The sequence below is a fragment of the Chroicocephalus ridibundus genome, chromosome 6 (genome assembly GCF_963924245.1).
Source record: "Chroicocephalus ridibundus chromosome 6, bChrRid1.1, whole genome shotgun sequence".
Lineage (NCBI taxonomy): Eukaryota > Metazoa > Chordata > Aves > Charadriiformes > Laridae > Chroicocephalus > Chroicocephalus ridibundus.
Window position 1 is genome coordinate 21,362,051 of NC_086289.1, and position 15,166 is coordinate 21,377,216.

General features: G+C 41.3%; 1 protein-coding gene across 1 annotated transcript; it reads right to left on the reverse strand.

Moving 5' to 3' along the window:
• Positions 1 to 7,440: 7,440 nt before the first annotated feature.
• LOC134517393 (beta-microseminoprotein-like) lies at positions 7,441 to 13,369 on the reverse strand. Its single transcript, XM_063338825.1, has 4 exons — positions 13,213 to 13,369; positions 9,318 to 9,417; positions 8,701 to 8,803; positions 7,441 to 7,829 (listed from the first exon to the last, which is right to left on the reverse strand). The coding sequence occupies exons 1-4, from the start codon at positions 13,213 to 13,215 to the stop codon at positions 7,700 to 7,702; spliced, it is 336 nt and encodes a 111-aa protein (XP_063194895.1). The 5' UTR covers positions 13,216 to 13,369; the 3' UTR covers positions 7,441 to 7,699.
• Between the last annotated feature and the right edge of the window lie 1,797 nt (positions 13,370 to 15,166).

The following is a 15,166-nucleotide window of genomic DNA, read 5'->3' on the forward strand; positions in this document are numbered from 1 at the left end:
ATGTCTTCTACACAAACTCCAGAGTTGAGAACTAGCTCAGGAAGTTCACGTGAGAAAGCCGGCAGTATTGCAATGCAGGTCACGGTGAGACCGCCACCCACGGGAGCAGCCGTAGCTGGCTTTCAACTCTGTAGGTTGGGTAAATCAGCTTTTCTTCAGTTACCAAATCTTTCTTCAGGGTGGCAGAAAAGAGCTGAAGTGCTTGCAGGTATTCGTAGGTTGGATAAAGCTGCCCGCAATCAGCCTATCGTTAATTAAGTTAGATTTGGCAATGCCGATGCCCTGAAGGCAGTGCCCTGAAACAGGACGTGACTGACACCGCAGCCACATGGCTCACTCCCTTGACTGGTAAACCACCAGAACATGTCAGCCCACGACCACAGGCACTGGAAACTTCTTTACTGACATCGACAGAGTTCCACTGTCCCCTTTAGATCTCTCACAAATGTATATGAAGCCAATTTAACAGCTTGTGGTTTGAGATACTGTCAGTGTTTCAGAGCATATGCACTTGTCTATTAAAGCGGGGGGGGGAAGGCTCAGTAGGATAACAAAATAATACACCCTGATCCTAGGCCGAAGCTGCCTTTTGTGTCAGTTGCAGTGAAGATGGAGAGAGTTCACGCTCTCCCTTCCGATGCTTTGCTCCTATACTGCCTGACCTACTTGACTTACATCTGTGGGTGGGCTAAGGATGGGTCCCAGCTTTGCATGCCTGCTCTTTGTAACCTCTAAGTGCTGAGAAGTAACTATTTCACCTTGGGTGAAAATACTGGAGGACGCACCACAGAGCCCTGTTCGAAATAATGGCTCCACCATGTCCTCAAAGGTAGTCTGGAGCAAGTATTCCGTGATAGTTTGGAAGAAAAGGACCATCAAATTACGTTCCCTTGATTCTGTAAATATTACTGAAACATCTAATTTTTTTTCTTCTTGCATGTTTTGGAGCTTGCATGCAATGTTTTTCTTGACAGACACCTGCAGCTGTTCTTGTATGTGAACAAAAGTCACCAGAGATGTAGCAATTTGTGATGCTGGTGTTCTGGAGTGAAACTTGTGGAATTTCTTACAGACAAAACCCAGTCAGCTTGCTGGTTTTGATGCTGAGTTCTTGCAAGCAGCTTTCTTTGGAACACAGCAGGGAGCGACTTGTCTAAGCCTGGGCAGTGTCGAGGGACAGTGGAGAAGCTTTTCATGAGAACTGTGAACTCAGGGGACCCTAACAACACGCTGTGGTGCTGAAACCACTCAGAACAGCAAACTCTATGTAGATGGTCCATTCATATATTGATTACTGAGGTCATTTGTGGCCCATATTATGTTGCGCTGCTTCTTCACTTTATTTGTGTACAGGATGATAGGTGCCTTGCTTGTGTGGGGAGCAGGTATCTCCAACAGACATTACTCTGTTTAAACCTCGCGTTGTCTTCCCAACCAGTTTATTTCTTATTAAAAAGGCTCGAAGTATATGAGTGCTCTGCCCAGTTCTGCGCCCTCTTTCCACTTCTGCTGCTGAACAGATAATCCTGTTTCTTCCTAAGGCAGGGAAAATCCTGGGGACTTTCTGGAAGTTTTACCTCACTATTTTACTTAGTCATTCTTCACCTGGGATTTCTGGTTACATCTCACTGATGACCACAGAGATAATGAGAGTAATGCAAGATTATCAGCCTTGTTTTTGCTGTATCTTTCAGTGCTAGAGAAATAAAGCATGATTTCAGAGCAGTAATGTTATTAAAAAACCCCAACATGCTAGCTAATACCTATGAAAAGCATTACTCTATGAAAAACTTAAAGCTGGAAGAGATGCATTAGAATGAAAGCAGTCCAGGAATGTTGTTTCTTAACCCCGCATTTCAGTACTACTCTCACATTCGTGAGAGGGATCAGCTTTCTGCAGGAGAGAGCAAGTGCAGGATTCCTTATGGAAGCTGAGTTCACGTATCCAGTCATTAAAACCAGTAGGTTGACTACCACTGCCATAGAGAGGGGGGACAGCAAGAGGAAGCATGAGGCATATCAGCTCACAGATCATAAGTAAACATAATTTTACAAATAAATTCATCTTGTCTTTAAACCAACAATGCTATGTATAATGTACCTTGGTTTTACAATTGTTGAACAAAGTCTGCCACATCTGCATGTGAGAAAGGACAAGTATTTAGAGGAAAAGCTAAAGCAAACAGCACTGAAACGTGCAGTGCACTGTTCACACAGAAACATATTGTAAATGTGGTAGAAGGAAGTTTCGTTTGGTGGGAACATTTTTGTTAACTCTGAGGTTCATATACCCACAAACCTCAAAGCCTGTGCCCTCAGATCTCTCCTGGTACAGGAATTAGCAAAGAATTGTATTAATTTTACAGGCAAGGGGCACAGATAGCATGAGTGATTTGTCCCAGGTAACATGTGGCATAGCAGAAATTTGAACTGAGGTCTCAATTCAAGCTGGAATGCCCAAGCTGGAGACAACAATGTCATTTCTCCCCTGATCTGAACACCCCTGTCGTCTTCCATATGTAGCAGAGTCCCCATCCCCAGGCCAAATATCAGTTTTAATTTAAGGCAATTTCAGTGGGAGGACAAACACTTCATTTTTTTCCCCCTGTTTAGTTCTGTGGGTAAGCAAAGATCCCTCTTGCTAGGGCACAAATGCGGTTTTTTTTAAAAAAAAAAAAAAACACGTGGTAATCTCTCAGCTAGTCTGGAAAATCCTGTCAGGTCATGATTCCCGGATGAAGAATCAGTGCTAAGCAAGGGACAGACAAGGAGATCTGAAGAACCAACCGCAAATGCCAGGCTGCATTTGCAAGGAGGAGACCTCCACCTCTGCAGTGTGGGTAGCACTGAGGAAGACAGCCACAGATACTACAGCAGCCAGGTCAGAAGTCCGGGGGCAGTAAAGCAGAATGGATAGGAGTGACAGAGCAGCTAGCCAAAAGACATCTCCAATTTATGGGAAATGCAGTATTTCCTATGCTTCTGACTTTCAACTCAAGCCACGTGGTAACCAAATAGATCTTAGAAATCTTCGGTGAACCAGAAAACGACAGAAAAGTTTATTCTAGAAATGAAAAAATGCAATGATTTCAAACGCAGCTTTTTATTCCAGCCCTGCAGCTGTTTAAGCAAATTAAGATCATAAGTCTATGAAAAAATAGAGACTTTTGGATGGAAGCCTGACTTAAGGAGTCAGCTATAGGAAGGGTGGTGGGTGGGAGCGTTGCTGTAGTTCTTGCCAGTGGTGCCTCTGGTTTTGTGGAACTTGCATGGTGCAACAGTGGAACCTGCTCTAACCGGACTGGCATTGGAAGCCCAACTTTGGGCCTCCGGGTGGTACCAAATTTGTGCAGTCTTCCATCTTTAATGCAACCTGCATGTGCATGCACAAAATGAAAGGAGGCTTAACTTCAGTTTTATACTGAAGTTTTAGTTCAGTGACCTCTGGGCTTTTTTTTTGGGGGGGAAAGCTCAGTTAGTTGTGTGTATATCCATATACACTGCATTTCAGCTCTATTTAGGGAGCATGAACTTGTTTCCATTTTCTAAACTTGTTAGTCACCGATTCCATGAAGATAAAACTCAGTGGTTGGCTATTATTGCTGCATGGACTCAGAGCAGACTGGGGTGGGGACAGCAGCCACAGAATGCTTCAGCCAAATCCATGGCATATCTTGGCTGTTGGAACCTTTTGTTTTTTTTTTTTTCTTTTCTTCTCTGCTACTTTCCACTGTAACGTATAAAATCCTGCTTCCTCCCCTTTCTCGTCCTACACCCTTCCTGTCTGTTCCTGATGGGCAGCAACTAGAACAGAGCAACATAAAGAGGGTTGTTGTGGCTCTTGTCTCTGGCAGGTTTCCCCAGAATTACACCCAGGCTGTTTATTTCGTAATAACAGTATGCATGGCACAGCGGTGTCAAGAAGGAAGCCCAGGAAACACTGCTGCAAAAACCCGTCTGTGGCTACTTCTTGAGGGTATTTTAACAGTTACCAAGAGCACACTTGTGCAAGAAGAATTGCTTTCCCCCTCTTTGAGAGAGCAAACAGGAATCATAGCACCTGAAAGGGCAGAATATTCAACAGACTTTATGTAATCTTATTATTTCCTTCACAAAATGACAGCTAGCATTTTATTTTTGTTATTCCTTCAAATGTGAAATAGGTTGCCATGGCTCTCTGATCACATACGTGTCAACAGATGACTCTGAGTGCTGTGAAATCTTAAGAATCTGAAAGATTCTTTGGACTTATGATAAGTACGTGTTGTTTCTAAGGAGCTCTTGCATGACCTGTCTGGTGTTTCCTGCAGGGGAGAATATAAAAATGGCAAAAACTTATTCCTCAGTGTCTTGCCAAGCAAATCAAACACAAAAATATTTCATGTCTGGAGGTGTTCTGTTGGTATTTCTGAGGAAGTTATTGAAATTCGACTAGTAATCAACAAGAAGTTTCATTGCTATGAAGGATGGAAAACTGAACTGCTACCTCTCCACGTTTCTGTCCTACACAAATAACCCTTGTCTTTGCAGTACCAAATAATGACAAGTATTCAAAACCGAGGGTGAGTGATGTATCATCCTGCTTTCCTGCAGCTGAATGAAAAAAAAAAAAAAAGAAAAAACGAACCTCCAAATTACCTGTGGCAATGCTGTTAAGCATGTCCCCTCTCAGTAAGGAGGCTTTCCACTTTATAGCAAGAGGGAGTCAAGATTCCTGAGCTTTGTTACTAAAATTGTTTCATTTAGGGGAAAAAAAAATTAGTTTTAATAGTGCCAGCAACTCTGGCGATAGAAAACCCAATACAATCTCATGTTGAAACTAAAAGATTTTTTTTTTTTAATTTAAACATTTGGAGAGGATTCCTTGATCTCAGTGAAGCCTGACTATTCTCCAGAGCCTCTAGGTCAGTTCTCTCTATGTTTCCTTGTCTGGTAAACTCACCAGAATCCATTTTCCGGCTTCTCCAGCGTCAGCTCTTGTTTGTGCTGGGCTGTTCAGATTCTGCTTCAAGTACATGTGGTGGAGGAGCTGCCCTTGCAGTGGAAGATGTGCTTCCCCACCCGCAAATAACTTCTGGAAGGTTGTGCTAATTGCATTGATCAAATGTGCTGTTTCTTCCCAATCCCATAGCCTTAATGAATATATTAAGCACGAGCTCCAAAGCCTGTGCTAGATTTCCTGTTTCAGTCACTCATGCTTTTACTGGTGCTGCCAGCAAATCAGAAATCTTCTTGCACTGCAAAAATCATCTTCATCTGTAAAAAAATTGGCACCTAGATTCTACAGAACACTTGTGACTCTAGGAAATAATGACTCCTAATTATAAATAAATAAATACATAAATAAAGGTACAAATAAGGTAATAAGTAGAACTGAATTCTATTTAAATTAAAAGTGAACTAAGTATCTGCAAATCACGTGAAATATGAAGTCTTACTGAGGAACTACCAATATTAAGAAATGAATGTAACCATCTAAGATAATAAGCTAACTTTCATAACTTTCAGAAGAAAAATGTAGCCTTAATTTGTAAGACTATGACGGGGCAAAACTTGGAATAACAAAATCATTCCAATACCACCTGGCACAGTCCCAGACTATACAACAAACTGCATGTTAATCCTGATGTGTGCAGTTCTCAGTGGTTTGAATTAAAAAATAATCCATGAGCAGTTTCCAAGTCACTTTTGTTAGCAATAAAAATGTTTATTTTTAAAACTGAGATTTCAAAAACAAATGTTAAAACTGATTTTTCTCAAGAATCAGTTCTGTGAGCTATTTAGGTGGGAACTCTTTGGATCTCCATGCTCAAAATATTGCTTCCCCTAAGAAGCTGCAGCTATTTGTTCTGTAAATGAGAACATTCCTTCAAGTACCAGTTGAGGCTGTGTTCTGTGTAATTTTGACAGGAGCTGGCAGAAAAGGGGGAAAGTCATTCAGGACAAATTTCAAAACTGTTCCTCTCCTGCAGGATATGAAAACTCTTTGGAGAAAAATTACCTTAAGACTTTAATCAACGTGCGAACACCCATTTCCACATGTTGCTGTTTAGGGCAAATTTGAGGACTGACATGGTTAAATCAGTGAATGAAAGTCAGATTTTTAAAAGACATATGCAAGCATTTGTACTGAAAAAAGCTGAACTTACTCTAATTCTGGCCCCTCACATTTTTTCAGGCTGGCAGGAAACAATGGTACAGAAACATGGAGTTATTGACTGATATCTGGTCTGTGGTGTGGAGAACTTTAAAAGGCTAAGAATGTAATACCAGTGCTTACAAAATACTTGGATTTTTTTCCCAAAAGGAGTCATCTTAAGTGAAGCCGTAAGAAAGTTTTAAACAATTGTTCATAGGCAAATTACCAAAAACAAAGCCAGAGAAAACATACCACTTTAAATCCCTCTGATTTTACTGATGGCTCACAGAGCCTGAGATGGGTCATCTTGAGAAGCAAGTACCTCTGCTGAATATAGGCTGACAATTGATTTTGGGCCAAGGGAGGACCCCTGCCCTAAGAAGGTGTAACCTTGTACTTTTACAAGACAACAGACTTGTTGTTGATTATGGAGCATCATTAAACAGCCCACTTGTCCTGGAAGGTGTGTTTCTTTTCAAACCATGCAACGGTTAAGTGCAGACTGTTGTGGGTCTTTAATACTCAACTCTGGAGCCAGGCGGCCACGTAGAAGCAACATTTCATAGGGTGTTGTTGCCTGGTCTCCTATACGTGGGCAGATTTAGGATATTACCAGTTGCCAAGTGGGAGATTTGGTTTTGAGCCCCGTCACTGGCTGGACTTCTCTCCCAAGCAAATGTGGGGAATTTTTATACTGAAGAGACAGAAGGCATCCGCCTTTTGTAAGTACCTCAAGTTCTGCTGCCACGAGGAAGCATGTTGCCAGGAGCTGATCTAGATCTCTTTTTCTGTGTGGGCAAGAACCACTAATGCAGTGCAACTGCACTAATGTGCAGACTTTCAGGAGCAGGGCTTGGAGGAGCACACCTGGCAGCAGGTCAGAGAGAGTAATGGAGAGAAACAGTCACTGCTATTGGGTGATGCTGTTGCTGAAAAGAAGGAGCTAAAAAAAAAGATGAGGGTGATGATCTTTCATCCTCACTGTTTTTCAGAGGTCACAGGTGTTAGCAACCTGGGTCTTGCGGAAATTCCTGCAGCAGTTCGGGTGTGCCCTGAGTGGGAGCCGCTGTACGGCATGTCCCAAACAGTGCATCTCGTCCAAACGATAATGGATTTTGACACCTGGTGAGCTAAAATGTCTGCTCTGACTCTTGGCTAGAACACAATCTGCAAAGCATGAGAGTGGCTTGGGCCAGGGTACTGGTGCGTGGCATGTTGGATTAGTGAGGCGAATGCATTCCTTTCTCAAATAAGGTGACATTGCCTCATGTTATTACATTAAATGAACCATCATTATGAAGTGTTTCTGGATGTTTCATCTGGATTTATTGCATTCAAAAAAGTTCAGTGATACCAATGCAAGTAATGACAGAAGTGAGACGTTGAATCTGATTATGCGTCTTGTATACTGAATTAGAACAATTGGGAGATTAGAAGTGAGCTGCTGAAGTACCCTCTCTTTCGAGATCTCCCAGGTCTTTGAGCTTCTCTGTGATGGCAAAGCATCTGTAGGCAGGGGAGGAGTTCCACAGTGCAGAGATATTCAGTGCAGGTGGGTTGCTAGCCCCTACGAGAATAGACAAAACACTCCTTTGAGGGGTCGCTCTTCTGCACCACGTCATAGTCACAGCTTTTCTGGTTGAAAACGACTTTACAGTTCTCTTTGTCATAACCAGTAGGAGTATGAAAGCTGTCATTGGCAAAAAGAAAGAAAATGTTAGATTGAGAGCAATAAAAGACTCAATACTTCAGTGATGCAGTGATTATAGCTTAAACTAATGCTGAGCGAGATAGCTCTGAAACTATGGCTAAGACCAGCCTAGCTAGCTTGAGTGCCAGACAGCTACGGCTTCCAGGGCCTCAAATGATGCCTTGCTGCGTTGTGCTGTGTAGATGTACCAGTCTGGTCAGCACTAGCATAGGGATTTCTAGCACAGCACTCTACAGTGTGACATAAGCATGGTCGTGGGATGTTTCATTTCTTTTCCATTAATTTTTCACTATTGCCGTTTTGCTTAGAATGTGGTAGCTGTTTCCTGATAGAGTGTCACCTGAGCAAAGGCAATGATCATAATTAAGCCATTTTGGCCTTTTTAGAAGGTAAGATAAGAGGAAGGGAGGGCACTTCAGAGCAGGGCCTTGTCACTCTAGGGTCAGCATATTCACTGGAGAAAAGCACCTCTGGAAAGGGATTCAGATCATCATAAGCCCTTTAGAGGAGCTTCACTGAGGTCCCTTGTGGAATGAATTCCCTCCTACCCCCCCTTTCCCTGCTAAGGAAAGACTTAACTGCAGCGTTAGAGGGGTTCACCAGTTCCTCAAAATTAAAGGCAAGCACCAACTGGATGTGTCTGGAAGGGCCTGTGTCTACTCCCAGTCAGCAGAAAGTGAGGTAAGGTGAACACAGCCAAGGATCCAAATGATCAAGAACTATATGTGACTTGCTCTAGGTCTGGGTGAGGAAAGGTTCTTTTGTGCCCTTAGAAACTCATTTATCCCCAGCAAATGGAAAGCTGTGGTCTTTCTATTAACGATGATGCTAGCAAGAAGTTCAAACTTACAGGGAGCAGCAGTGCATTGCATCTGGTCTGCAGCTGCATCTGAAGCAACTTTTTGTCCTCGCAATCTCTCCAAAGGGGTAAAGTTTTCCATCCATGATACAGCCTGCATAAGACGGCAAAATAAATCACGATCTTTAAGCCTCCACATAAAGGCTGAAAAGTTTAAAAATTGTTTCAAGTATTCTGAAAATGTTTTTCTTGTCAATAGTAAAGTAGAAGTTATTTTGTTCTCTGGGTTATTACCCAGATTATTTTGAGAGCCTGCGCTCGTTTCTTCTTCACTTGTTAGAGAAAGTTTCAGTACGAAAGAGAGTAACCCAACAGCCAGGTCTGCCACCTGGCACCAGACTTTATTCAGAAATACTCTCAACTCCTGCATCAGCTCCATGTGCTGGAATAGCAATAGCAACCTACCACTAATAGCAGTAATATTGCTGCAACTGTACCCAGTCCAGGGGAAGACTTTGTTTTCCCCTAGTTTTGTTAACTTGGTGCTGGCACCCCCTATTCATGTCTTTCTGACGTCTCCCCCCTCCCTTGTATTTTGAGCCCTTCCTGGAAGCTCCACACAGGGCTGAGCTGCCACAGAACAGTCATGTAATCTTCCCTGTTCTTACCTTTGATGGCCTCCCCTGGCTTGTTCTTTTCAGAAAAGCAGTATGCATCACCCAGTTTCACTATGATGCCCGTTGCAACCAGGAAAGCCAGAAACAACTTCTGTAAAAGAGACACAGAGACCACGGCATGAATTTAATTCCACTTTGATTATCTTTATTTCCAAAACTGAAGTCACTGAACCTGAAGCAAAAATTAGAAATAACCTTATGTGTACATGACAATATTGGAAAAGGGCACTCCAGATACTTCACTGCATTGATGACCTTTTCCTTTAGGGGGGAAGATATAAAATGATATGACATAAATGTGTCAGCAACACCCTGCCACAATCCAATCTCTAGAAATCACAAAAAAGCTTCAATAGTATTATACACTTGAAAGCCCTGTAAGACTCTTATTAGTGTTTTATTTATTGCCTTTGAGTCAGATTTAGCTGTCTTGCCAGCAAATCACTGTCTGCATAGCATCCCATTGCGTCACTTTTGGGTACAGCAATTTCTCCAAATTTGGCAGTGGAGTAGAGATCTTAGACCTAATTATATTCCAGTAAGTTTTTGAAATAGGTGGCTGTGTCATGGTTTAACCCCAGCCAGCAACTGAGCACCACACAGCCACTTGCTCACCCTCCCCAGTGGGATGGGGGAGACAAATGGAAGATTTAAAGTGTGAAAACTTGTGGGCTGAGATAAAGACAGTTTAACAGGTAAAGCAAAAGCCACGCACACAAGCAAGGCAAAACAAGGAATTCACTGTTTCCCATCAGCAGGCAGGTGTTCAGCCATCTCCAGGAGAGCAGGGCTCCATCACACGTAATGGTTACTTGGGAAGACAAATGACGTAACTCTGAACATCCCCCTCTTCTTCTTCCCCCAGCTTTATACGCTGAGCATGACATCATATGGTATGGAATATCCCTTTGGGTCAGTTGGCTCAGCTGGCCCAGCTCCCTGTGCACCCCCAGCCTCCTCATTGGCAGGACAGTACGAGAAACTGAAAAGTCCTTGGCTCTGTGTGAGAACTGCTCAGCAATAATGAAAACATCTCTATATTATCAACAGTGTTTTCAGCACAAATCCAAAATATAGCCCCATACTAGCTGCTATGAAGAAAATTTACTCTGTCCCAGCCAAAACCAGCACAGTGTCTGGGTAGAGAAGAGAGACACAAATAAGTGTCCTAGGGCAAAATTCCAGTGCTGTACATTCTGCTTAGCAGCGCACGAGCTGTCATTTGTCAAACCATGCACACACAGGTCTGGATGTGTGACAGTACACCCTTCCTTTTGTCTGGAGGTGGCAACAGCCAAACATCTGTAAGAGCTCTTCAGAGATGTCCACTGGGACCTTCTGAACAACCAGGACGTTTTTGAAAAAGCCTGGATAACTTTGTAATGGCAGTTATACTGGGGTAGAGGAACTGGAGAAGCATGAGAGAGCACAGGGTTATTTTGATGGGTTGTTCAAGCTGGATAACTTAAGGCAAAAGTTCAGGAATGGCCAGAGACTGAGAAGCAATGGAGAAAGTTGTTTACATTTTCTTGATAGCACTTGCAGATTAACATGAAAGGACTGTAAAATGAGTAGATCTTTCCAAGTTACTGTTCTGAACTTCAGAGGCTGTTGCTACCTGAAACAGCAGTGAGAGGCTTTGTTTTTAGGCAGCTCTGCTGTCTGCCTTGGGTTATTTGAATCATGAACATCAAAAGACACTGAAAGGTCCCTGAACTTTAGGCAGATGGTGAGCCAAGGGGAATGTCCTCTGTCTGCTGTGGAAAAAACCTTGTGATTTTAATCCCTGATGAGCTGCTTTCTTACAGGGGTGGGGGACATCTATGGTGTAGTGAAAAAGGGGAGGAGTGGTCTGGGAAGGGTGTAATGCTTAATTTCCATAGCAGTTCTGTGATTTGGAGTTCGTGAGGCTTTGGGTTAGAATAGAGCCAGTTGCACCATATCCAGAATGAGAGAAGTTAAGAAGAAGGACTGAAACTCTTAAACTGTGCTATTCTATGGTGCCTGGCTGTCCTGGTTTCAGCTGGGATAGAGTTAATTTTCTTTCTAGCAGCTGCTGTGTTTTGGATTTAGTATGAGAATAATGCTGATAATGCATATTGTTTTAGTTGTTGCTAAGTGATGTTTATATTAGTTAAGGACTTTTTCAGCTTCCCATAGAAGATGAGAGGGAGCACAGACAGGACAAACTGGTCAAAGGAATATTCCATACCACAGACATCATGCTCAGTATATAAATGGGAGTTGGCCACGGGGGCAGGAATCTGCGATCACTGCTTGGGATGGGCTGGGCAACTGATCATTGTGTGGTGAAAGTGACTTGTGTTATATCACTTAATTTTGTATATTCTTTTACCATTGTAATTATTATTATTATCCTTTTACATTATTGTTCTATTAAATTGTCTTTTTCTCAACCCACAAGTTTTTTGTTTGTTTGCTTTTTTCTCCCCTCCTTTTTGCCCTCTTATCCCTACCTTACTGGAGGAAAGAGGGGAAGCAGGAGTGACTGAGCAGCTGTGTGGTCCTAGTTGCTGGCTGGGGTTAAAACATGACACTGGCCAGAGGAAAATTGTCTAAGCAATTCCTCTTCCATAAAGTTGTAGGATGTAACATTGCAGCTGGTCTCTGCTGAGGCTCCGTGTGCATTTGGCATGGATCTGTGGGTTTATCTTATTGCTTGCTGTTCATTACTCATCTCTCTTGAGTTTGGTGGTGGCTTTCCCCCAAACTGGTTCAGGTGTTTGCAACAGCACAGGCCAGTTCTACCAGAGATCTTACTGCTGTTACTCACGTCTTTATAGAAAAGACTAAAACGCTTCTTTTGCTGTGCTGCCTGTCTTCTGTGAATGTTTTATCCTTTGTTTGCTCCAACATTTGTCCTTATCTTGCTATTTCTAGAAATGCTAGTCAGATGAACTTGGGCATGCTCCTCTTTCTATAGACCAAAGTTCTGGACCTGCCACTGAATCTGTACAGAAACAGAAGGGGAAGTCTCTGGTGTCTAATCACTGTCTGAACTGGATTTACGCTGAGACAACTAAAGGATATGTCAGATTAGCAACAGTTGGTTAGCAGTAAAGGGATGCCACCAGCCACCACTGGATTTAATGGCCTTTGAAAGTGGGTGAGTTAACGTGGAATGAGATACCAGACCTTTTTGTTCAAGTAAGTCTTGTCTGAGTATAGACAAGCCCTCAGGAAAGCTTAGGCACTGAAAGAAATAGATGATAATTTCTCCCTTTATTTATGAATATTACAGAAACAAATGTCTCTTCCGTAAAACTTATGCCATTCCTGAGATTCTCATCAAAAGTAGTAATTGATGTCTGTACCTTTGGAGATTATATGAGCATAAATTAGAGGAAAACTGGGCCATAGGGCTTTGTCTATCTATTTAACATTACCTAACTGTTGATTCAGATTCTGCAAACACATTTGGAGACTTGAAAAGCTGGAACAGGGCACAACTTGATAGATCAAAAGAGAAATGCAGACAAAACCCACTGTGTATTAAATTTTTCATTGTAAAGGGACTATATTTTAAACAGTTTCACATCTATAGGTTTTAAAAACATGGTCCTTAATGTTTACAAAATTATGAATATTTTCACAAACTTTTCTGAGAAAAGGATAACAGCAAGTGAAAGACAAGAGATATACGTGTACAGTTTCTTGCAAAGAATTACAAAACAAAGAACAAAATTCACAGTAATCTTCACAAAGGTGTCTGTCTTACTTCCTTTGCATCTTGCATTTTTTAATAGAATATATCCACGTTTAAAAATGTGTAACTACATGATTCTCTTAAATATCTTTCTTTTGCGGTTTTAAAGCAAATAGCTATCTGTAGCTTCAGTATCAAACCTCTAAACCTTTGACTTACCATTGTGGAATGTTTGGCTTCCAAAGAGCTCCAAGTCTGCAGAAGAACTCTGTAAGTGCTTTATGTGGAATCTGACAGCAAATATTTTATGGTGCCTTTATGTTGAGCAATTCAAGTCTAGGGAGAACTCTAGCTTACTCAACTCACATGCAGTTATGTTGAAATTTCTGAAGAAATCACTGAAATTTCGCCAGCTGGCAATAAGAAAATGTTTGATTCTGCAGAGCACTGACCTGAGTAAAAGGTTGAACCTGGAACTTTGTATTCCTCGGAAGCATTATGATTATGAATGCCTTTCTGATGAAATACAAGTATTCTTAGCTAAGCTGTAGGCGTTGTTGTATGGTTAGGTGATTTTTAGCTGTGGCAGGAATGCGTGCTGACCATTTCTGCTATCAGTGGGCTGGAAAATGATTAGAGTAAGAAACTAGGTATTAATAGCTTAGGGAGATTTTGCTAGATCTTTACATACTTATGTTTAATGCTGCGGTGTGCACTGTAAGACAACTGAAGGTACTTGGCTGTTACCAGTATTAAAACCCCTTAATAGTCAGATTAATATTCAGTCAAAGCTGGATCACATTACAACATTTCTTTCTCCTCAACTAAAATAAGGATTTTCCCTCAAATCAAAAGTCTGCTGTTGCTCCTGTGGGACTGTTCAGGCTTTGACCCAAATAACTGCAATAGAGTATATCAACATTTTTATAAGTGCAAAATACTTTCATAAGCAGCAATAAATTTCAGAGTGCTAATCAAATACCCTGCTTTCTCTTGCTCCTGCAACCTCTTTTTAGAATGAAATAAGAGACTTTGGCCCTACCTATGTTTCAAAGAGAAATACTTTGTTACAGACCATGGCAAACAATTTGAAACTTGTTCCTGCGGGAGATTTATCAACAGCTACAGGAAATTTGGCATATGATTTTAAGATTACATTTAGAAACTTTGGACAAATAAACACAGTAAAATTTGGCTGTACTACAAGATAAATAATTTGGGGCTTTTTTTTTTTTTAGAGTAAATTAAACACAGAGTTGTAAATATTTTGGAATGGTGGAATGGCAGTGAGAAAAGTTGTCATGCATTTCCTCCTATGCACTATGTATTTCTGAGTACTAATAATGACAACTCATTTGAGGTTTGGGTATATTCAATCCAAAGAATTCAGCAGGAGAAAAAAAACATAAAAATAAGTACATCACATGACATAATTCCATTACCTTCTTGGAGGAAATGCTGAAGTCGAGGTCTGTGCAGGTTTGATATTCCTTTAGTAAGAAATACATAATTCATGTAAAGTTACTAAATATTCAGTTTTACAGACTGTACACCTGACTTTTTGTTGTTGTTGTTCTTATATAATCACTCCATGTTTTAAAACTTCATTTCATGAAAATCATGTCTATATTATTGAGAAAATTCAATAAATTTCCTTTCTCATTCTTTGCTTCTGGCATACTAGATAATAGTACTTTATCATCAAAATCTTCCTCTTGTCTGTGCTTACACAGGGTCAAGTCAGCTTCTAACTTCTCTCATGTGAGTACAGTGGTTTTGGTCTTCAGTTGTGTAGCACAGATTTCCTTTCATTCTTGTAACCCATTTCTGAACAGTGTCCAGTCTGACAGTATCTCATTTCAAATCTGAGTATAGAACGTAGTAAGTGCTGCGGAAATGACCCCAGATACATGAAGGACACGATGCCTTTCCTGTATATACATTCGGGGGTCACATCTGCTGTATTAAGCAGCGTATTGTTCTAGATACAAAACATTTGCTTTCCATCTCTAAATTCTTGTCAGGGGCACTGTTCTTAATACAGATTTTTATATTTTACAGAGTTTTAAAAAAATTCCGTTCCTACAAAATTATTAAAAATCTCCAAAGCACGTATTAAGTAAGCACAGTTTATTGCACCACCAAGACGACCAGACTAGTAATAATTTGTCAC